General features: G+C 38.5%; 1 protein-coding gene and 1 non-coding gene across 6 annotated transcripts in view; both read right to left on the reverse strand.

Moving 5' to 3' along the window:
- Window positions 1-24,615, reverse strand: part of MAST2 (microtubule associated serine/threonine kinase 2) — a 207,402-nt gene that overhangs the window by 159,309 nt on the left and 23,478 nt on the right. For all 5 annotated transcript variants that reach the window (XM_061412120.1, XM_061412119.1, XM_061412118.1 and 2 more), the window contains exons 2-3: window positions 21,334-21,481; window positions 17,224-17,366 (exon numbers count right to left, since the gene is read on the reverse strand). In XM_061412120.1, the coding sequence (XP_061268104.1) occupies window positions 17,224-17,366; window positions 21,334-21,481 (291 nt within the window). The remainder of the gene's footprint in view (window positions 1-17,223; window positions 17,367-21,333; window positions 21,482-24,615) is intronic.
- On the reverse strand, window positions 22,786-22,858 carry TRNAE-CUC (transfer RNA glutamic acid (anticodon CUC)). The gene has a single exon. It is a non-coding gene; the product is annotated as a tRNA-Glu (tRNA).

The raw sequence follows: 24,615 nt of genomic DNA on the forward strand, positions 1-24,615 counted from the left end.
AGATCTCTAGTTCCAGAAAAAATCTGAAACATATTTCATAAATAAGTCAATTAAGAGGAGTCAGAATAATGGTCAAGAAAGTGGGGAAAGGTAAAAGAAACTGATGAGGAAGGCAAGAGATGTACATAGGGAGTAAAGAACATGGTCAGACCCTCATTCAGTCAAGAAACACCCTCTGAGACTTAAAATACACTATCTCCCTCCTTCTCCCCCATCAACCACTCTCCCACTTTTTTATCTGCAATCTCTCAACTCCAGCTATCACCTCTACATAAAAGACTCCCTCCACCCCATGACTCCCCAGTACCCTAATCAAAACTCTCAGTCTTTTCATCCTCAAGGGCTCTCCACTACCTAAAAATGAGGTCCTAGTGGCTCCTTTAACATCCAACCTCCTTTGCTCTTTAATCTAATTTAACCCATCTACTGTTCACAGCCTTATCTACCACTCCATTTCTTCCCTTAGACTTCATGAATATAGGGATCATGTCTGTCTTAGTCAGTAAGACACAGTCAGTACTAAACACACTGACTGCCATACAATATGAATACATAAACTCTATGCTCCAACCAAAATGAACTACTTGCTATTTCTAGGATTTTAGACAACCATACCTTAATCTCATGTTCCCTATTCCAGAAAGGCCTTCTCCCTGCCCAAAGCTTTTCATGTTTAAATCTTACCCTTCCAGGCCTCTTCAATCAAGTTTTCCTTCATTCCCTAGAAAAAGTTATTTATTGCCCACAGGCAACTCTTACCAACTCTTATCATCCTTTGATCATTTATAATCATTCTTAAAAACCCAGCTCAAGCATTATCATTACTAAGCTTTTAATTCCTAACCACATCCAGAACTGATCACTACCTATTGTGCCCAAACTATGCCCCACACAGTTTACGATAACAATTATACAGAGAGTATTATTTAGTTCTCTAAGAATAAGGACAATGTCTTATATATATTACTTTCTCAGCTGTAATGTGCTATGCTTAGTTGCTCAGTCATGCCCGACTCTTTGTGGCCCCAAGAACTGTAGCCTGCCAGGCTCTTCTGTCCATGGGAATTCTGCAGGCAAGAATACTGGACTGGGTTCCCATGCATTCCTCCAGGGTATCTTCCCAACCCAGGGATTGAACCCAGGTCTCAAGCATTGCAAGTAGATTCTTTACTGTCTGAGCCAGCAGAGAAGCCCATTCATCCCAAATCCTGACACCATGTGGATACTAAAAACCATTATTTGCTGAATAAAAATCCAGACAATAGGTAGATATAGCATGCTTCAGTTCTAACCTAAACCAGATGAGATTTAGGAAGGGACCCTGAAAGTCCATAGATACATTACCCTGATTTAAAGGTATATAATACCCTCAAAATTATATTATCTCTGTTTTATAGCTCTCTGCCCAAAGAATGTGTACTTTGGTCAATTTATCTCTAACTTTACAACATTCTATAGAGCAAGATTATTTCACAGGTTCTACAACAGATGAAGACATGCTTCTATGTAATAAGTAGCTTAGGCTGAAATCTGCATATTAGTTTCACATAGATCACAGATCAATTGGATTACCACAAGTTTACCTTAATTTATCAGTGTTTACATTGCTATAAAGATGCTTATTATATATGCATTTCATGTTAAACACTGATGGAATATTTTAAGTCACAACTTTTCCTACAATTCTTCCTCACTAAGCACAGTAATAAATCATGTTTACTCTACACACCCACACACAAGCATGGGCTCCAAAATTTGGTTGTCATTTTATGTGGTACAAAATAATTTTGCAAGTATGGGGATATAAGATGGAAATTCCAAGAGAATTTTTTTTTAATTGGAGGTGATACTTAAATAAAGCTTTACAATGTTGTGCTGGTTTCTGTCATACAATGTGAATCAGCCATAAGAGTGTGTGTGTGTGTGTGTGTGTGTGTGTGTGTGTATCTATCCCCTCCCTCTTAAGGCTCCCTCCCACCAGCCCCCCATCCCACCCCTCCTGGTCACCAACGAGTGCCAGGCTATCCCCCTAGCTCTCTATTCTACTCATGGTAGTATATATATGTCAACGCTACTCTCTCAATTCATCCCACCCAAAACAGTTTTTTTTTTCTAACCGCCCAAGAAAACTGTTAAATATATTCACAAAGAGAAAATATTAATCAGGAAATCCTGAGACAAAGGAAAAACAGAAGAGGGTTATATTAAGATTGGGAGAAGTACGGGGGGTGGGGAAAGAACGAAAGAAACAGAGGCAGTTTAAGAGTTGTGTCTTATTTTTATTTTTTAATCACCCACAGCTCCCAGTATAATACTTCAACACAGTGGCCATATATCTAATATTAACTGAATAAAATAATGACAATAAAATATGCTGCAAAGAGGTAAAAGATCAAGAAAATAGAGCCTAGCTCTTTCCATCTGTTTTATGTGCCATAAAAAAACAGGAAGACATGGCAGAAGCAATGTCATCCTCAGGGTAAAAGGCAAATAATGCCAATTCTGGGGCAGTGGTAGAGTAAGGATGGCTCAATCTTTGGTGCTATGCAATGATCTCAAGTTAACTGCACCTAAAACAATCTTCGACCCCAACCATTAATGTAAATCTGGGGAGCTACCTTTGGCCGTTTCCACAAACCCTTCAAAGGCTACCTTTGTCAGGGACACTTAAGGCCACCCCTAGGTTTAACAACTCTCTAGGAGGACTCAGGGGACTGTGCATATTCTTGTACTCATGACTAAAACTTACTACAGAAAAAGGAAACAAAACAAAATCGGCAAAGAGAAAAGGTACATGACAAAGTCTGGAGGAAAACGGAGGCAAGCTTTCAAGAGTTCTCTCCCAGTGAAGATACACAGGCACATTTAATTCCTCCAGCAACAGACTTTGACAACGCACATCAAGCACTGGCTACTAGTGAAGTCCGTCAGACTCAGTGCTCCAAGTTTTTAATGGAGCTGGTTATGCAGGTACACTCTGCCTGCTGCATACCAAAATTCCAGGCCTCCAGGAACACAGATATTCACATTCTTTGGATAGTTCAAACACAGCCAGTCACTCTCATCATTTTGGGAAAACTTTATCAGTGTAAGAAGCAGTTTACCATGCATTTCCAGATGCTAACCAAGGGCCAATCTTGCATGCCTTTTTAAGGACAGCAATCTCAGGCCTTATTAACTCTTTTCTGCACAGCACACTACTCTTTCTTAACATTCCTCTCTTTCAAGCGCTACCAGTCTGCACCAGTGCTACCAGTCTACACACGCTTGAACCAGTTTTGTACTCTAGATATTCTACAGCTGAGAAAAGACACATTGCAAAAATGCAGAATGACAACTCACTTGGAAGCTGTGAGTTATATACCATAAAAAGACCCGATAATTTTTAGAAAAACTCATTTCACCTGACGTTTGTTGACTCAACTACTACAGATAAACAGCAAATATTATGTTAGATGGCTGTTGCAAGAGGCAGTGAATGGAAGGAAATTTTTGTAAGAAACTAACCTTGCTATCAAAAAGTTTATTACCTGTGTTTCCTGCATTGGCAGGAAATCCCTGGTTCAGGAGGATCCCACGTGCTGCAGAACAACTAAGTCTGAGTGCCACAACCCTTGAAGCCTGCATGCCCTAGAGCCTGAGCTTTGCAACAAAGAGAAGCCACCACCACGAGAAGCCTGAGCACCACTAGAAAGAAGCTCCCGCTTGCCACAACTGGAGAAAAGCCTATGCACAGCAACGAAGACCCAGCAGAGCCAAAATAAATAAATTTCAAAAATACATAAAATCTGGTGATAGATGGAATCTTCTACCAAGATTCCCAGCAAATATTTACAAATGTTAACCCTGAGGAAAGAAAAATGAAGAGACATGTTCATGGAGAGGATGTTGAAAGCAATCTTCATAACGCTGTCAATAAAACAACTATTCACAATTTTAGAAATTAAGTGTTTAAGACAATAAGAATATCAGAATACTCAAAATCAATTCACTGTGCAAATGTATACAGGAACCCACTACATGCTATGCATTGTGCGATGCTCTGGAATCCAAGTGTAAAGAGAAACACACACTTAAAGACTATCAGGTGAGAGAAGATTTAAACAATAATCATATTATTATCTAATGTCTCCTAGAGTTTACTATGTACCAAGCATTGTTCTAAACTTTACATCTAAAAATTCATTTAATATTTAAGACAAAAAGAGAATAACTATTTTAGATATTTTTTATTCCCATTTTACAAAGAAAAAGCATTACAGGAAAGTTAAGCAATCTGTACAAAGCAATGCATCTTCTATCGGAGTCAACTAGTTTAACCACTCTCAATCTTCTCATTCACATTCTTGGAGCCTACCACCTATATAGAGAAAGAAAGGTTGTATAAGGTTTAATTGTGCTAAAAATAAAGTTTAAAAACTCTGTTCAGGATGGGGGAGTCACAAAAGTCTTCAGAATAGAGGGAATCATTGAACTGAATCTTAAAAGATGTGCAGAAGTTGACTGAACAATCTAAGCAAGGGGAACAATATATTCCAAATAAGAGGCCAAGAGACATATCGAGTACTCTGATTTCCCACTTGAAAACAGAATTTATGAAAAGTTTACAGAATAACTGCTATTTGCTACTATGCATTATTTAAAAAAAAAAACTTAAGTTTTTACACACACGAATTTAAGGCAGAGCAAATGCTACATTTACATTTATTTTAATGAACCAGAACTGTATAATGACAGAATTTCTGAACTACAAGAGAAGGTTTCTGGGATGAAGACACACTCAAAAAAAGGTTTACCAAAAAGAAAATTAGCAGTACTTTGAATAAAACTGTAATATAACAACATAATTCATAGTCAAAATTATAAATAGGCTCATCGTTTAAAATAATTGCAAGATGTACAAGATACCATCCATTTGTTGCTCCAGATGCAGGCTCATTATGCAGGCCCATGTCAACAGGTTCCCTTGCCCTCTTCATTCAAATGGGTTCAGCCAATAGGTAGCACCAGCAGGAGATTGGAGAAAGAACAGAAGGTAAGGGACAGAGTAGAGGAGACTTTTCTCCTGGGTTAGTCGCCACAGGGTGGTGTTAGGCTGTATCACACAATGACCAGTCATGCTGTCAGGTCACCTTCTACACACAGCCTCCTCTGTCTCCAAGTTCCAAGGGTCACTTCCTCCCCTCACCCTTTCAGGCCTAGGGTTGGTAACAGCACCAGGTTATTATCAAGGAAAAGGTGCTATGTCTATATTGCCATTTCACATCTTGCCTATATCTCTTTATTATAGTTTGTCTGTTCTTTTTCCAGCTAGAACCATTTTATGTAGGATAAAATTAAACACATTTTCAACTTCATTTGCATACTCTAAAGAAGAGAAAGTCTTTTTAACTTAAAAGAGAAATTTTTATGTAATCAAAATCAAGTAAAATTTTACCTATATGTAATCCTGATCAAAACCTTCAGTATCTGAATAGTTGAGAAAATAAGAGTATCAAGTCAAAGCAAAAAAATGCAATTCAAATTTTCCAACTTGCTGAAGACTTTCCTCTCTACTTACCTACAAGTCTTGAAACAGACCTGAGAGTCAGACCCAGTTTTGAATCCCTATTCTAATATTCACCCACTATCCTATAGCGAAGTACTTTACTTTGTATTGTTCACTGTTGTATTACCAGCATCCAGTACAGTGGTGATACATAGTGGGTACCTCATAAATATTTGTGGAATGAATGGACAAATGAATATATCTCTGCAGGTCTGAATTTCCTCACCTATAAAATAAGGTAACTATGTCTACCTTACAAGAAGAAAATTCATGTTCCAGAGAAAATAAAGGATAATATATGTAAAAGAACCCAAGTATAAGGTCTAGTAAAGATTAGTTCTCTACCCCAACTCAAATGTGTGTATTAGTCGCTCAGTCATGTCCAACTCGTTGAGACCCCATGAACTGTACCCTGCCAAGCTCCTCTCTCCATAGAATTCTCCAGGTAAGAATACTGCAGTGGGTTGCCATTCCCTATTCCCTTCTCCAAGGGATATTCCCAACCCAGGGATCTTCCCCAGACCCAGGGATCAAACCCACATCCCCTGCATTGTGGGCAGATTCTTTACTGTCTGAGCCACCAGGGAAGCCTACTCCAACTCAAATATCTCCAGTAATTCTATTTTCTTTACATGACAGAATGTGCCAATATCAACACCTTTCAATCTTTCCTCAGCACTGTTACACTTATACACAACAATACACAGCATTAATGGTCCAATTTAAAAGACTTTCTGTAAAAAATTTAAAACAAAAACAAAACAGAACAAAATCTGTAGCTATAACTTTTAACTAGTGATTTAATAATCCTTTTTTCTTTATGAAATACTTGCATAAACACTGTCATTTATTCTAACTCTTAATAAATTCAACAAGATGTCTTCCAATAGTCCTAACCAATCAACTAATTTATCTAAAATTTTTTAAATTTTAAATGCTTTTTTTAAATATGGAAACCACTATTTTTGAAGTTGTACATCTTACATTCTTTACAAACTATCACAAAGATATAAAAATGTTTATAAAATTCAGCTCGAAATTTGTTCAGGTAAGATAATTAGCCTATTGTTTTGCTTCTCAAAAATATTCTTGAGAACAAGCAATCAGACTGTTAATATTCTGTGGAAATCTCATGAAAGTTTCCCAACTTTTATTTTAAAAACTCTTATGGAGATCCAACCAGTCCATCCTAAAGGAGATCAGTCCTGGGTATTCATTGGAAGGACTGATGTTGAAGCTGAAACTCCAATACTTTGGCCACCTGATGAGAAGAGCTGGAAAAGACCCTGATGCTGAGAAAGATTGAGGGCAGGAGAAGGGGATGACAGAGGATGAGATGGTTGGATGGCATCACCGACTTGATGGACATGAGTTTGGGTAAACTCCAAGGCCTGGCGTGCTGTGGTTCATGGGGTCGCAAAGAGTCGGACACGACTGAGCGACTGAACTGAACTGATGAAACCTTATTCTCATACCTTTGAAAAGACACTAGGTGGCATCAGAAACACATTCCTCTTACAAAAAAGAAAGAAACCAAGAGTGGAAGGGGAGGGATTCTCAAGTTAATAGGCAGTGAATGCACTTTTTAAAACATGTACTCCTATAATTCTTAATACATTGAACACTTCAATATTTTATACTACTTGATAAAGTCATACTTTTTCCTTCTTATGGCTTGTGCTTTTTGTGCCCTGAGAAACCTTTGCCTCATCCCAAATCACAGACTTTCTCCTGTTTTCTTTTATATGCTTTACAACTTCAGCTCTTACAACTGTCAATTACCCACTTCAACTTAATTTTTATATATAACATGGGGTAAGGATCAAGGCACATTTTTTTTCCCCATGTAAACTGTTCTAGCACCATTTGTTGGAATGACTATCTTTTACCATTAAATTACCCTGCATATTTGTCTATTTCCACATTTTCTATTCTGTTTCAGTGATTTGTGTATCTTTATACCAAGATCACAATGTCGGTTAGTGTACCTTTCAGTTCAGTTCAGTCGCTCAGTCGTGTCCGACTCTTTGTGACCCCATGAACCGCAACACGCCAGGCCTCCCTGTCCATCACCAACTCCCGGAGAGCACCCAAACCCATGTCCATTGAGTCGGTGATGCCATCCAGCCATCTCATCCTCTGTCGTCCCCTTCTCCTCCTGCCCTCAATCTTTCCCAGCATCAGGGTCTTTACAAATGAGTCAGCTCTTCGCATCAGATGGCCAAAGTATTGGAGTTCCATTTTCAACATCAGTTTTTCCAATGATGAATACGCAGGACTGATCTCCTTTATAGAGACTCATAAAATCAGGTGGGATGATTCCTTCAACTCTGGTCTTCTTTTTTAATATTGTTTTCGTTATTTTAGGCCCTTTCCATTTCAATATAAATTTCTGAAAAATACTGCTTGGGTTTTGACTGGAAGTGCACTGAATTTATAGATCAATAGGAGAATTTACATCTTAATGACACTGAGTCTTCCAATCCATAAACATATATTTTCCAATCACTTAAGTCTTTTTTAAATTCTCTCAGTAATGTTTTGTACTTTAAAATGTACTGGTCTTAAAAAAAAATAAAATGTACTGGTCTTGCAAATAACTTTTAAAAATTTCTCTTTATTTCAATTGTGCTGCTGCTACTGCTAAGTTGCTTCAGTCGTGTCCGACTCTGTGCGACCCCATAGACGACAGCCCACCAGGCCCTGCCGTCCCTGGGATTCTCCAGGCAGGAACACTGGAGTGGATTATTTCATTTGTAAGCAATTATAAATAGTAATTTCAATTTCATTGTGTTACAGAAATACAGTTGATCTTTGCCTAATTTTATACATAGATTTTTGTACAAAACAGTGATAAGAAAATGAAAACATAAGCCACAGACTGGAAGAAATACTTAGCATTTATGGAAGAAAGTGAAGAAGAACTAAAGAGCCTCTTGATGAAGGTGAAAGAAGAGAGTGAAAAAGTTGGCTTAAAGCTCAATATTCAGAAAACTAAGATCATGGCATCCAGTCCCATCACTTCATAGGAAATAGATGGGGAAACAGTGGAAACAGTGGCAGACTTTATTTTGGGGGGCTCCAAAATCACTGCAGATGGTGACTGCAGCCATGAAATTAAAAGACACTTACTCCTTGGAAGGAAAGTTATGACCAACCTAGACAGCATATTCAAAAGCAGAGACATTACTTTGTCAACAAAGGTCTGTCTAGTCAAGGCAATGGTTTTTCCAGTGGTCATGTACAGATCTGAGAGTTGGGCTATAAAGAAAGCTGAGTGCCAAAAAATTGATGCTTTTGAATTGTGGTGTTGGAGAAGACTCTTGAGAGTCCCTTGGGCTGCAAGGAGACCCAACCAGTCCATCCTAAAGGAAATCAGTCCTGAATATTCATTGGAAGGATTGATGCTGAAGCTGAAACTCCAATACTTTGGCCACCTGATGCAAAGAGCTGACTCATTTGAAAAGACCCTGATGCTGGGAAAGATTGAGGGCAGGAGGAGAAGGGGACGACAGAGGATGAGATGGTTGGATGGTATCACCAACTCAGTGAACATGGGTTTAGGTGGACTCCAGGAGTTGATGATAGACAGGGAGGCCTGGCGTGCTGTGGTTCATGGGGTTGCAAAGAGTCAGACACAACTGAGCGACTGAACTGAACTGATATATAATTTGTATCCAGAATATACAAAGAACTCGTAACATTCAATAATAAGAAGAGAAACAATCTAAAATTTTTAAAGGACAGAAGATCTGAACAAGTAATTCAAAGAATCACATCTATGTAATTTATAGTTTGACATGATGTGTTTGTTTAAAACAATGACATAGTGTAAACCCATTAAGGATTTGAGTGAAGCTCAAGCGGAACTAAGCTTCTCAAGTTATGTTTTTCTTTTTTAAAAAATTCTGGTCTTGGTGCAAATGTTAGTTATGTCTTATTTATATCACAGTTAGGTCACCATGCTGTGACATGGTCTGTATTCATGCTGCCTTAGATACTGGTTCTTTTTTTTTGCCTTAGATACTTTTGTAATTATTTTTGCAGACTTGTGATTGTCCCTCTTAACTTTCTTTTATGTAATTTATAAAGTTTCTTTAAAATTCTGCTTTTAATTTTGAATAAAAACTTAATTCATTTTTTTAAAGTATATACATATATATTCCTGGTGGCTCAGATGGTAAAACGTCTGCCTGCAATGCGGGAGACCTGGGCTCGATTCCTGGGTCGGGAAGATCCCCTAGAGAAGGAAATGGCAATCCACTCCAGCACTCTTGCCTGGAAAATCCCATGGATGGAGGAGTCCATGGGGTCACAAAGAGGCGGACATGACTGAGCGACTTCACTTCACTATATATATATATATCCCTGATGACTAATGAGGCTGAATTGCTTTTCAGCCTCACTGGTCATCAGGGATATGCAAATTAAAATTACAATGAGATATTCCTACACACCCATTAGAATGGCTAAAATTAAAATGACAATACCCAGTACTGAAAAGGATGTGGAACAATTGCTGGTGGGAATGCAAAAATGCCAGTTTCTCATCTAGATAAACATACACCAGACACTTGACATATATTCCAGGAATCTCATTCGTAGGTATTTATCCAACAGAAATGAAAGCATAAGTCCACACAAATACTTGTACACAAACTTTCATAGCAGTTTTCTCCACAACAGGCAAAAAACGAGAAGCAATCCGAATGATCATCAACTGGTGAATAAACAGTCTGATATACCCAGACCAATGGAATTGTTTCATCAATAAAAAGGAACTACCAATGCTCAAAAACAGGGTGGATGAATCTCAAAACCATTATGTTAAGTGAAAGACGTCAAATGCAAAAGATCACATGCTGTATGATTCCATTTACAAGAAATTCTGGAAAAGACAAAAAAAATCACAGTGACAGAAAGCAGGTTAGTGTTTGCCAAGGGCTGGCAGGGGAAAGAACTGATTGTAAAGGAACACAAGGGAACATTGCAGGGTGACAGAAATTTCCATACCATGATTTTCTTTATCTGTATCATGATTTTGGTGGTGGTGGTGACACAACCACATACAGATCTGAAAACTACGGTATTTCTCTTTGAAGCCATGTGTGAAAATTAAAGAATAATCATACAAGTTACGAAACATGGGGAAAGGTTGAAAGGAGTATCTTGGACTGCTTTTTTTGGCCACACCATGAAGCATATGGGATTTTACGTACCTGGCAGGGGACTGAACCCTGCACTGGAAGCCCAGAGTCTTAACCGCTGGACCACCAGGGAAGTCCCTTGGATTCTCAATTACTTCAAAAGCATACCCCAGTTATGTCACCTCAAAAAAGTGCTGAAACACTTAAGTTAAGAATACAATAATAGGGACTTCCCTGGTGATCCAGTGGTTAAGAATCCACCTTCCAAGTCAGGAGACCCAGTTTTGATCATGGGTTGGGAACAAAGATCCCACATGCCGAGGCAACCTAGCCCATGCTTAGCTGGGCTGCAACCACCAAGCTCATGCACCACAACTAAAACCCAATGCAACCGAATAAATAAATAAAAACAATAATAGGAAACTCCCTGGCTGTCCAATGGTTAGGAGTCCATGCTTCCACTGTAAGGATTCAGCAGTTGTGGCTTGTGGGCTCTAGGACATGTGGGCTTCAGTAGTTGTGGACCAGGGCTCATTAGTTGTGGCTCATGGGCTCTAGAGCACACAAGCTCCAGCAATTGCAGCTGGAGCATGGGCTCAGTAATTGCGGTGCACAGGCTCAGCAATTGTGGCACATGGGCTTTAGTTGCCCATGGCATATGGAATCTTCTCAGACCAGAGATCAAATCCGTGTCCCTTGCATTGGCAGGCAGATTCCTATTCAATGTACCACCAGGTAAGTCCTTCAATCCAGTGCTTTGGCTTTTCAAAGGTTACTTTTCTCTCTGTTAAATCTCATTGCGCTGGTTCTTCTTGAACCGTCATTTGTTTGTGAGGCTCTGACTGAATTTAACATTCAACAATGGAAATGTGCCATCAGCATATGTAATAAGTAATTTCTTCAGTGTCTTTATCCAAGAAATTGATTAAAATGGCAATTAGGACAAGGATAAGAATAGAGGTCTGTGTGACATCATTTCAGGCTGGTACCAACACATTAAATCAACCTTCTTTTGTGGACATTATATTTCAAACAAGTGTTAATCCAACCAGCAATAATACTAGCAAAGGTATTCCAAAAGTCTTTTACTCCTTCAATGAATAATTATACATTGCCTACTATGTACCGGGTACAACGTTACATGCCAACTAGGGACACAATGATGGAAAGAGCCATTCTTTGTAAATGACAATTCCTATAACCACAGTTGGTAAAGAATTCGCTTGCTAATGCAGGAGATGCAAGATACGCGGGTTCGATCTGTGGGTCGGGAAGATTCCCTGGAGAAAGATACGGCAACCCACTCCAGTACTCTTGCCTGGAGAATTCCATGGAAAGAGGAGCCTAAAGGGCTACAGTCCATGGGGTCACAAAGAGTCAGACATGACTGAGCAACTTGGCATGCATGCATCAGTCCTGTGAAGGTCCTGTCTGCCAATAAAGAAAGAATTAGTCAAATGCTACCAATTAGATTCCTGGTATGTACAGCCCTTCTATTAAAATCTGAACGTCTGGCACAATTCATGGGTTAGGTCAACCTCAGTATAAATTACTTGAACCCAATAGACTGATTTCAGAGAAAAATCATCCAAGCCTCATCTTTCCATCTGTGGTCTCAATTTCTCATTGACAATTTGCTAATACCAATGAAAATTCATCCATTCAATAATTACCGATTATTGTATTTTATGATAATTGTTACAGGAAGCTATGGAAATATTTTAAACATTGATGCTGGATAAATATTAACTAAATGAAAATTTAGAAGATAAAACTAAAAGAAAAAAGAATAGCCAAAATCAGATTTTGTTTTTGAAAGAATAGACTTTAGAGTGGAGAGTGGTTAGAAAGGAAAAAGAATGAATTAACAGTAATGAGGTCCCAGCAATGATCAAAGAGATTGCAAATGTGGCTTAGACTGGTGAAAAAAGTCTAAGGTGAAAAAAGGTAGACCTCTTAGAAATGTTTGGAGCTAGGATTCACTGGGTGATTGGATGGGGGAGAATAAGGGAAAGGAAGAGTCAAAATAGACTTCCAGGTCTCTGGTTTTGGGCTATCGGGGCAGGGAAGGGGGGTCATGGTGCTAGTTAACAGCTGAAGAACTGGTTTAGGGGAACACAGAGGCAGAATAAACAGATGAGTGAGTCTTAGACAAAGATCAAAGTTGCAGATACTACTTGGCATATTCATGAGAAAGCAAAGCAGGAATTAACCTTAAAGATTATATATATATTCTTATATATATATATGTCTTAAGACACATATACATGTATATATGTATATCATATAATTTATAGTATATAAGGATATGTATATATATTGTAGGAAGGTGGACCCCTTCCAGGGCCCAAGAGTGGAGCTCTTGTCCAACACTTGGAAATGAACTGTCTGAGGAGACACATGCAGGCAAAAAGCAAAAAACTTTATTGGGAATGAACACCCAGGTGGAGAGCAGCAGGGTAAGGGAACCCAGGAGAACTGCTCTGCCACATGGCTCGAAGTCTCAGGTTTTACAGTAACAGGATGAGTTTCCGGGTTGTCTCTGGCCATTCATCTTGCTTGGCCCAAATTTCCTCTGACTCAGAGTCCTTCCTGGTGGCCTGTGCCTCTCTCAGCCAAGATGGATTCCAGTGTGAGGGCTTCTGGACAGTTGGCAGGACACACCATCTCCTCCCTCCTCCTTTTGGCCTTCCCAAATTCTCCAGGTTAGTTTTGGGGAGCAGCACCGAGTTCTTTATGGGAACCTCCTGTTGTGAGACAATTCAGGCAAGCAGATATTATTGTGCCTGGCCTAGGTGGGAGGTTTTGGTCAACAGTTCCTGAACAAATATGTGCCACACTCAGTCATGTCCGACTCTGCAACCCATGGACTATAGCCCATCAGGTTCCTCTGTCTGTGGGATTTTTCAGGCAAGAATACTGGAGGGAGTTGCCATTTTCTTCTCTAAGGAATCTTCACAAACAAGGGATCGAACCATGCATATATTTTAAGATGAATAACTAATCTTGGACAAGATGCCATCTAAGTTTTTCCCTATCCCTAGGAACATACAATATAGTAATATGATTGGATGATTCTTTTTATACATGCTTTAGAAACCACTAATTGGAATCATAGTTTCTACATATATAGGGAAAATGGACATTCAGAGAAATCCTCTCAATAGATACTAGGAAATGAGAGAGAAGTCCAAAAATCTCACAAACACAATCACCCAGATGGCTTCAAAATGAAAATAGTTGCTACACTCAGGCTTTTGGCTAATTGTTCTCCAGACTCTGGTCAAATCTAACCTCCTGCAAATTATCTCCCCAATCATTACACCTAAGACAATTCCTGTCCCCTTAGTTCCTTATTCTATTAAATGTTGTCTTATTACTTTTAAATTGGTTTTTTGTTATATGTGAATCTTGTAGACCCAAAAATTCTCTGGAGGCTGGGTCTGTGGACTGTATATGGGTCTGCAGACTATATATGGATCTGTGGGCTGTATATGGCCATGATTCTATTAACAACAAGGATACATTATAGGACAGACTTTTTTAGAAATGCCACAGAAGCTGGGGTGGCATCAAGGTATATTCAGTGTACAGTAAGTCAAAGCAAGGAAAGTATTCAACACTAACTATCAAATGTGCCATCAAACATAAAATATGCAACTGGAAATCCTTGATTACGAGAATGGAAAAGGAGGAACTAGCCTGAGGTTACCATAAGTAAGTAAATTGCTGAGGAAGAAAAGCACAAGAGGAAACAAAAGGCAGATCCCTGGGAGGAAAGACATAACTAGATTCAGTTCTAGAGAAGTAATTATTTTACACACCCATAAAAAGACAAATAACCCAATTTTTTAAATGAGCAAAGAGTCTGAATACACATTTCTTCAAAAGATATACAAAGGGCCGATAATCACATAAAAGGATGCTTACTGTCATTAGGAAAACACAAATCAAAACCACAGATATCACTTCAGAACCACTAGGATGACTAAAATCAAGACAGACAATAGCAAATGCTGATGAAGATGTGAAGAAACCAAAATCATCATACACTGCAGTTTATCAAACACTGCTGCATTTAAACAGTTATCATAAGACCAAGTAATTCCACTCCCAAGAAAAATGAAAACTGTCCATATGAACGCTGTAAACAAATGTTCATTATTCATAATAGTCTAAAGGAATAAACAACCCAAATGTCAATCAACTGACAAACAGATAAAATAAGGTATATTCATACAATAGAATATTATTCAGCGGTAAAAAGGAGTGACATAATACATGCTACACAATGGAGGAACCTTAAAAACATCATTTTAATGGAAGAAGCCAATTACAAAAGGCCACATATAGGATTCAATTTATATGAAATGGATAGAATAGGTATATCTATGGAGGCAGAAAGTATATTAGGCAATGGCACCCCACTCCAGCACTCTTGCCTGGAAAATCCCATGGACAGAGGAGCCTGGTGGGCTGCAGTCCATGGGGTCGTTAAGAGTCCGAGACGACTGAGCGACTTCATTTTCACTTTTCACTTTCATGCATTGGAGAAGGAAATGGCAACCCACTCCAGTGTTCTTGCCTGGAGAATCCCAAGGATGGCGGAGCCTGGTGGGCTGCCATCTATGGGGTCGCACAAAGTCGGACACAACTGAAGCGACTTAGCAGCAGTAGCAGCAGAGAGAGATGAAAATAAGGTGATAACTAAAGGGTCTAAGAATTCTTCCTGATATGATGAATATATTCTAAAACTGACTGCAGTGATGGCTGCATCTATGAATATACTAAAAATCACTGAATTGTACAGTTTAAATGAGTAATTTTATCATATGTGAATTATATTTCAATAAGCTTTTTAAAAAAAAAAATTAATTCAGGAATATTCTACTTCAATTGTTAGGCTAGGAATTCAGCAAACTCAGTCCAGTAGTTTCCTCTGCAACAAACCACCTTAAAATGAAACATTCAGCTTTACCTTAATGGCAGCAGTTCTCAAAAGAGTGTATTTAAAGCGAATATGGATGCCTGGGACCACTCCAGACCCACTGGATCAAAATCTCTACAATGGTGCATGTATTTTTTTAAGTTCCAGAGGTTAAAAGAGGAGAGAGGTGGGGCTTTAATAGACATGTTGAAAACAAGCGGAGAAATCTGAATTTTTTTAAATTAAATTTATGTTAAACTTCTCAGATCTGGTAATATAGATGACTCTTGAACAACACAAGGGGTAGAGGTGCTGACATCTCCCAATCCCTCCCCATCCCCATGCAGTAGAAAATCCAAGTATAAATTTATAGCTGGTCCTCCCTATCCACAGTTCTGCATTCCAGGATTCAACCAACCATGGATCTGGTAGTATTAATGGGAAAAAAATCCATATATAATTAGGCCCACTCAGTTCAAATCCCTGTTGTTCAAGGGTCCATTATATATTGTGGTTATTTAGGAGACTGTCCCTTGATTTTAGGAAATATACTTGAGGGTGCGATAGCATAATGTTTGTTACTTGCTTTGAAATCTTCAGGGAAAAAAATATATACATATACACACAGATAAAACAAATGTGACAAAATATAAAGTTACAACCAAATTGGTCAATCTAAGTAAGTTTAATTGCCATTCTTTCCATTTTTATACAAGTTTGATATTTTCAAAATAAAAAGTTGGGGAAGTTCCACAAATGATGCCAATTATCCCTGTAGCCTAAAATCACAAACCTCAGGTCATATCAAGAAATCTTTTGATCCAAAAACTAACTTCCCACCTGCTATAAGCAGACTTCTTCCCCCATCCCCACTTTCTTGGATGAACAAATGGACAAAGCTTTCTACTCCCTTTATGCCAACCCAAAAGATTTATGGTCCCAAAGAGTAGATGAACTTATCTTAATGGGAACAAGCTTCTGTTATCATATCCTGCAAATTATTAGTCTGCCTTGTCTTACAGATAGAGGGAAGAGGGTTGAGATCAATAGAAAGTCAATGGATCCCCTAAGTAAATAGGCAGGGCCACTGAGGGTAAAAGGGTACAAGATGCAACAATAGGCAGAAAACAACCTGCCCAGACTGTACAGCTTAACATGTTAGGTCCTGTCTACTATACAAAGCTAGACAAAGAAGAGGCTCGTTCTTTCACTTAATATATACTGAAGTGCCTGCCTACTCTGTGTAAAACATGTTCTCTATCCACACGTACTAAATATGTATACCACAGAGCTATATACGGAAGCAACACAACTTCACAAGATTTAGAATCATTTCCATAACAAAGCTCTTTCTCAGGAAATTTATCCATTAAGGTTCAAATCATACTGAATCTTTTTATTGACTCGCATTACATAGTCAGTACCAGGGACAGCATGAGAGCACATTCAGAATATAGTCTATTAAATTCCATTCTTTTCCGTTGTTTGCTTTGAGAAATTAATCTAGCCAAACCCTAAAGGAAAAATAATAGCTGTGGTAATGACAAATGACAACCAAGGATCTGTTCACAGAGCAAGGGAGCATCTGTACTAACACTTACCAAGCCAGCGGTAAGAGAAGGCGCAGACTGTCCGAGGGACTGATTCCTCATCCGCACCAGGTTGGACGCTTCTCCTGAAGACTGCCAAGTCACCTGTCCCACGCTGCTGTGTGCACTGCCGGACAAGGGGAGCAGCTGCTTGCCTTCAAACACAACGTTTGGAAAATTAACAAATTATTAATTAACAAAATGAAAAAAATACAATGACAGCAAATGGATTAAAAGTACATTGATCCAAAACAAAGTGAAGCCCCTCCACATCCATTTTAGGATCCGCAGCCCTCTAAAAAATTCCACCTATGTTGGCGGTGGTGAGAAATCCAAGTGGAATACTGAACTGAGTGGATGATTTTAAATTCTCTGTAATATCCACCACCATGCCAGGGCCCAGCTTCCAACCTAACAGGCTTGTTCCAACCTAAGACCCAACCTAGAAGGCCACTAGTTTTCCAGTCCCTTCCATCCTACCTAGTTTCTCATCAACTCAATGTGGTAACAGTGGAGCTGGAAGCTTCTCCTAGACAAGTTTAGCCCTTAGGTTTCCAGAAGACAAACACTGAATCTATGCTGCTCTTGCCAGATTCCATGTGTTCAGTCCAGGTTGATTGAATGCCTTAATCCTACTGAAAGACTGCAAGAAAGTCATTTATAAAGACTGAGCACCTAGAACTGCAATGACTTTCTAGCTGAGGTTCAAGTCCTATTTCAATCCCTTCCCTCACACCATTCTTCACATTGGTGTTAGTGATCTAATCAAAACAAATATGGTCATGTCATCCCCTTCTCATGACTCCCTACTGTTTAAACAATTAAGCCACACTTTTTGTTGCTTTTTTAGTTTTGTTTTTTTGGTTTGTTGTTTTTATTTGGCAGCACCATGTGGCATGTGAGATCTTAGGTCCCTGACCAGAGACTGAACCCACACCCCTTGCAGGGGAAGCACAGAGTTTTAACCACTGGACTGATGGGGAAGTCCTAAGTTACACTTTTAAAACTCTAAAAAGATCCTCCATAAATCCATATTATCTCCCTGGCCTCATCTCTTTCTACTTTTTCCAAACCCATTCACTCATTCAATTTCAATATTCTGCCCTGCATATTCACCTGGCTTTAACTTGATCACCAATTTACTTAAAAACTCTTCTTCTTCCTGCAAAATTCTATTCGTCAGAGAAGTAACCACTCTTATAAAGAGGTATGAGCAAAAAGTAGGTTGGGTTGTTTTTTTTTTTTTTTGCTGTAACATACCCTTTTACTGCAAACAAAATGTGACGGAACTTATTTGGAGGGCAATTTAGCAAAACCTATTATAATTATAATTTGAGTAAGCCTGGACATAGCATTCCATTTGTAGGAATGCAAAGGAAAAAAAAAGTAGACCAGAAAGTTAACCCTAGCAATGCTCTCACTATAATAAAATGAGGGATAAAATAAATGATCACTACAAATTAAAGAAATTATAATATCTCCACATAATGACATACTGAACCCATTAAAAATAATGAGGCAGCTCAACATTGCAGCCAGGAGAAAATGTTCAATGTTCTCAGTTGAGTGAAAATAGCAGAAAGGAAGTATATAGCATATGATCCCAATTTTTATTTTTAAAATAAAGTTTATATACTTACATAAAATTTTAAATGTATATTTAAATATAATGGAGTATATATAAATGGTTTGGAGGGAGGGAAAAGAGAAGAAAGTAAAGATTTTCAACTTTGACATGAAGCATGTTACTGCACTCAAATTTTTTATAACTGGTATATTTTACATTTTTCATCAGAAACAAAATTAAAAAAAAAAAATCTAGCTTTCTCTCAAGTCTGCTCTCAAATGCATGCTTTAATGAGAAGTCTTTCCATAAAACCCTCCACAAAAAATAATACTGGTTCTCTATTCAAAACCTCCACAAGCCTGGAGTAGAGCCTGCCTAGTTTCTTTTCTTCCTTCTGCAAATGTTGCCAAGCTCTCCAGGCGATTTGCCTATAGATGTGTAGCTATATAACCTAAAGGAAAATTAGTTTGTTAACTTCCCATCTACATATCCAAAGGCTAGTATCACAATCCTCTCTCTCTTCAAAATAAGTGCCTAATGGGGAAAGAGACTTATACAACAGCAGACGAAACCCGTATGGACATATACTAGTAAGGGCTTGAAGCTTACCAAGAAGTGTCAAGAATTAGAGGAACACAAATAGTTTAAAACAAAAGGAACAATATGAACAAACAGAGCAACTAGCCCTTTAGTAAACAAATAACTCAAGGAAAAAAACTTCTTAAAAATTCTAATAATTATTCTTAAAATGATTTCAAGAGCCTATTTTTAAGAAATATTCCCAGTTAAAAATGGTTGAATGACCACATATTTGTATCTTCTGTCCCCCTGGAAACTCCATTAAATGAGAATAAAGAGGGAATTCCCTGGCAGCCCAGTGGTTAGGACTCACACTCTCACTACAGGGGGCCTGGGTTTGACTCCTGGTCAGGGAACTAGGACCCCACGTGCCACAGGGTAACTAAGCCCATGCCACAACTAGAGAGAGTCTACGTCCTGTACAGCCTGTGCTCTGCAACTAGGGAAGACCCCGTGTGCCACAATGAAGACGCAGCGAGCCAAAAAAAAGAAAGCTTAACGAAAATTTTAATTAAAAAAGTAAAAATCTATTTACTCATAGGGAATGAGAAGATAAAACACATCCTTGAAAGAAGAGCAGAACACTATGGAAAAAGAGACAAACAAGAAACAGCTCTGTGTGATTAAAACATGACAGACAAAATAAAAATCTCAATAGAGGAGTGAGAAGAGAAAACCAAAGGAACAGCCCTGAAAAGGAGCAAAAGTAAAAAGAAACTGATACTCTTCACTATAGGCCAAGGAATGTAATAAGATTACTTTTCCTTCTTCAACTAAAGTCAAATAGATTCTTTTTTCATACTCTATTGACTGCTTAAAACCATGCCATGTTTTAATTGCTTTCTATTTAGCATGACTTCCTTGTATTAATTGTTCCTTTTGAATCTTTTTTTTTTTTTTTTTATTATTAAGATTTTATTTATTTTTTTTTTAATTCTTCCAATTTTATTTTGTTTTTAAACTTTACATAATTGTATTAGTTTTGCCAAATATCAAAGTGAATCCGCCACAGGTATACATGTGTTCCCCATCCCGAACCCTCCTCCCTCCTCCCTCCCCATACCATCCCTTTGGGCCGTCCCAGTGCACCAGCCCCAAGCATCCAGCATCATGCATCGAACCTGGACTGGCAACTCGTTTCCTACATGATAATTTACATGTTTCATTGCCATTCTCCCACATCTTCCCACCCTCTCCCTCTCCCACAGAGTCTATAAGACTGTTCTATACATCAGTGTCTCTTTTGCTGTCTCGTACACCGGGTTATTGTTACCATCTTTCTAAATTCCATATATATGCGTTAGTATACTGTATTTATGTTTTTCCTTCTGGCTTACTTCACTCTGTATAATAGGCTCCAGTTTCATCCACCTCATTAGAACTGATTCAAATGTATTCTTTTTAATGGCTGAGTAATATTCCATTGTGTATATGTACCACAGCTTTCTTATCCATTCATCTGCTGATGGACATCTAGGTTGCTTCCACGTCTTGGCTATTATAAACAGTGCTGCGATGAACATTGGGGTACACGTGTCTCTTTCCCTTCTGGTTTCCTCAGTGTGTATGCCCAGCAGTGGGGTTGCTGGATCATAAGGCACCTTTTGAATCTTTTAAGACTTTTCTATGGAAGAGGTAGGGAGACATTATGGCCTTTGGAATGGATTTCAGAAATAGAAAAAAAAGAAAAGAAGTAGCAAAGTTTGTGAAGTCTGAAGAAATAAACACAGAGCAAAAATTATATTGAAAGGGAATAACCAGTAATAATGGTCAATCAAGAAATATCTAGCAGGTTTATTAGGTTAGGATTAAGAGATGCAATGAGGAAACAGCAAAGGAAGACAGCCTTACTCACAAGTGTTCTACAGAAGACTGTTACCACAGAAGAAGCTGTCAAGATGCCAAGTTAATACACCCTTAAACATTGACAACACAGTCCCAAAACTCTTAAAAAAAAAAAAAAATTAGATCCTTACCTGACAAAGAACTGGCCAGGCTTCCTCTCCGTAACTTACAGTCATCCTGACTAAGTTGTCGTTGAAGTTTAGCTTTTCCAGTGGATGAAAATATGTCAGGATTACTGAGCTTCCTGAAGAGCAGGGGACTACGTCCAGTTACCACATCCTGCAAAGGAAAAAAAAAAGTAAAACACATAAAACTTTAACGTCTTTTCTGAAAGTGTAAGAACTTTATATTTAAACATCTCTACAACATTCATTACAGTTAAAAAGTGCCAACATTTTATACTTCCTATTGAACAGCTGAAGCCAGAAACAAATTTCTTAGTGACAACTGTTTCGGTATGCCATGAATGATGTGAGACATTGATTACAAAATCCCAAAGGAAAAGTAGGGGATGAGATTTCAAGGTGACACAATAAGGCACTTTGACAGGATATATTATTCATAATGAGTACATGTCTACTTATGTTTATTTACTTTTCTCCTTTTAGTCACATTATATCCAGTAAAGAAAAGCATATTTCAGTTTTTTAAAAATCATAAATAATAAAATACCTGTCACACAAAGTTATAAATATCCCTAACATTCAATTAATGCTTAAGTAAAACTCAGAGCCTTCTTTGTATGTCTGTAATACATATGTGTATAATTCTCCAGGCAAGAATATTGGAATGGGTAGCCAGGCCCTCCTCCAGGGGATCTTCCTGACCTAGGGATTGAACCCAGGTCTCCCACTTTGCAGGAGGATTCTTCACATCTGAGCCATGAGGGAAGACCTTATGTTTCTATAATAGGAGCTAAATATATGTTTTCAATGAAAAAGTATAATAGTACAAAGGAGGCAATACAGACAATATGAAGTGCCTGCCTTCCCTTGGCCTTTAGTCTAGCCCATCCCACTCCATCCCAATGCCACTTCCTCCTCACCAGTAAGCATCATCAAGATGCAGACATTCTAAAGCAAACACCCACCTAATTAGTAGCATTAGATGAGAAAATATTATTTTTAAAAAAGGCAAATGAGGCCTATCTTTTACATTTCAATAAAGGAAGCTACAACAAATAGAGATAAGCAGCACATCAATCTGACCTGGACAGTACAAAAAAAAAATGAGAAGCATGAAGAGAAATAACTGAAATGTACATTACCTGCCATTTTAAAAACAAGACACAAGTACCTAGTACCACAGCAATACTAAGAGCCACAGGAAATAGAGAAACATCTACCTCCTGGAGAAAAGATTTTTTTAAAAGCCTCTGGTCTCACATACTGTGACAGATGGGTTCACATGCAGGAAAGCACAAATACTCGTTGGTAGTGGCTATCCAGAATATAATTGACAAATACCCCAGCATAAAAAGAGTGAGGTTGATGAAAAACAGCTGAAGAGGAAGGGGGAAAAGTTGTTTTCTTGCTTGTTGTTGTTTTGTTTTTTGTCACACTGCGCTGCTTGTAGGATTTTAGTTCCCTGACCAGGGATCGAACCTGGGCCCTCAGCAGTGAGAGTGCAAAGTCCCAACCACTGAACCACCAGGAAAGTCCCGAGAAGAAAGTATTTTTTAAATTGGTAGTAAATGGATAAAAGAATATGGGGGGTAGTGAGGCACTGTACCATTATTGGTAGCATTGAAAAAGACCCTGATGCTGGGAAAGACTGAAGGCAAAAGAAGAGGGCAGCAGAGGATAAGGTTGGATAGCATCACCAATTCAATAGCCATGAACTTGGGTGAACTCCAGGAGATGGTGAGACACAGGGAGACCTGGAGGGCTGTAGTCCACGGGGTCGCAAAGAGTTGGACACGACTGAGCGACTAAACAACAACAACCATGAAGCAATTGATGTGTCCAGGCAACTGCATCAGGAATGAGCAGGAAGAAAGGGGAGCTGGAAGAAGTCAGTGCAAAAAGAGAAAGTGTCAAGGCAGCAGCCTATATTACCACCAAGTGGTGTGACAAGGATGAAACAGTACTTATGCATCAAGTAGAAACCATGAAGAAATCAGGGTTTGGGCACTAAAGCTGGTAACCCATCCAAAAGGGCTGGCCATTCACAGAGGCAACACTCCAGCAAGCAGCTGTGGGTGGAGGGAAGTGAGGAGGCCTTACAAGATACCAAGGTGACGGAATATCCTATATGAAGGCAAAATGGAAAGGAAAATACTCCCCAAATAACTTACAAATGAGCAACAAGACAGGGCCAGCACTTGGATGCCTGTTTCACTGTATGGATGAACAGTTAGTCTTAGGCACAAAAGGACTGACAACCAACAGGACTAGATCAGCATCAGTTAAAAGAAAGGCATATCCTGTTCAATCTCCCTATTCCCTATAACGTACCAAAGAAAAGAAGTCAGAGGAGAGGAAAAATGAAAGCAGATTATGCACCTTCTTATTCCAAGTCTCTCCTATCAAAACTTTGCAAAGGGAAGGAAATGTTAATTAAATGGGAAATGAAATTTAACTTTTAAACCAGGACATCCTTTTAACTTTAGTATATTACTCATTTCATAAAAGTACATATAACTAAGCATATAACTTAAAGAACTTTTGCAAGTTAAACATATCCATGTAACCACCATCAAGATTTAAAAAGAAAAAAAAGAAACATAACCAAGCACTTTCCAGAAAGCCCCCTGTGCTCCCTTTCAGTCACTACACTATCTCCCCAGGATAATTACTATACAGGCTTCGAACAGAGTTGAGTACATAAATAGATCACTCTTTATGAACTATTCTGTACCTTGCTTCTCTTGCTCAGCTAGCTAGACTGGACTTATTTCTTTTTAATTGAAGGATAATTGCCTTACAATATTGTGTTGGTTTCTGCCATACAACAACATGAATCAGCCATAGGTATACATGTCCCCTCCTTCTTGAACCTCCCTCCCACCTCCCAATCCTTCCCACCCTTCGAGGCTGTTAGAGAGCCCTGGTATGAGTTCCCTGGGTCATATAGCAAATTCCCACTGGCTATCTATTGTACATATGGTATTTAGACTGGACTTTTAAAAACAGTAGAACATTATTGGATTTACTGAAGAATTTATTAAAAGACAAGAAAAGGGAATGCAGCAAATAAAACACACAGTCTAAGAGAGAAAGAAAAGGGACATGGGAAGAGGAACTTTCTTTCTATAATATAACTTTCAACCTAACTTACTTCTTGCAATTTTCTAGTTCCCATTTCTAGTCACTTATGAGAGATCCAGCCAAATCACATGTTTTGCAGGTTCAATAGCATATTACTGCACCCTTAAGCTGCCCCCTTCTGCTTAAACTGGATCAAATTTCTAT

Source organism: Bos javanicus, chromosome 3 (genome assembly GCF_032452875.1).
Source record: "Bos javanicus breed banteng chromosome 3, ARS-OSU_banteng_1.0, whole genome shotgun sequence".
In the NCBI taxonomy this organism is placed as follows: domain Eukaryota; kingdom Metazoa; phylum Chordata; class Mammalia; order Artiodactyla; family Bovidae; genus Bos; species Bos javanicus.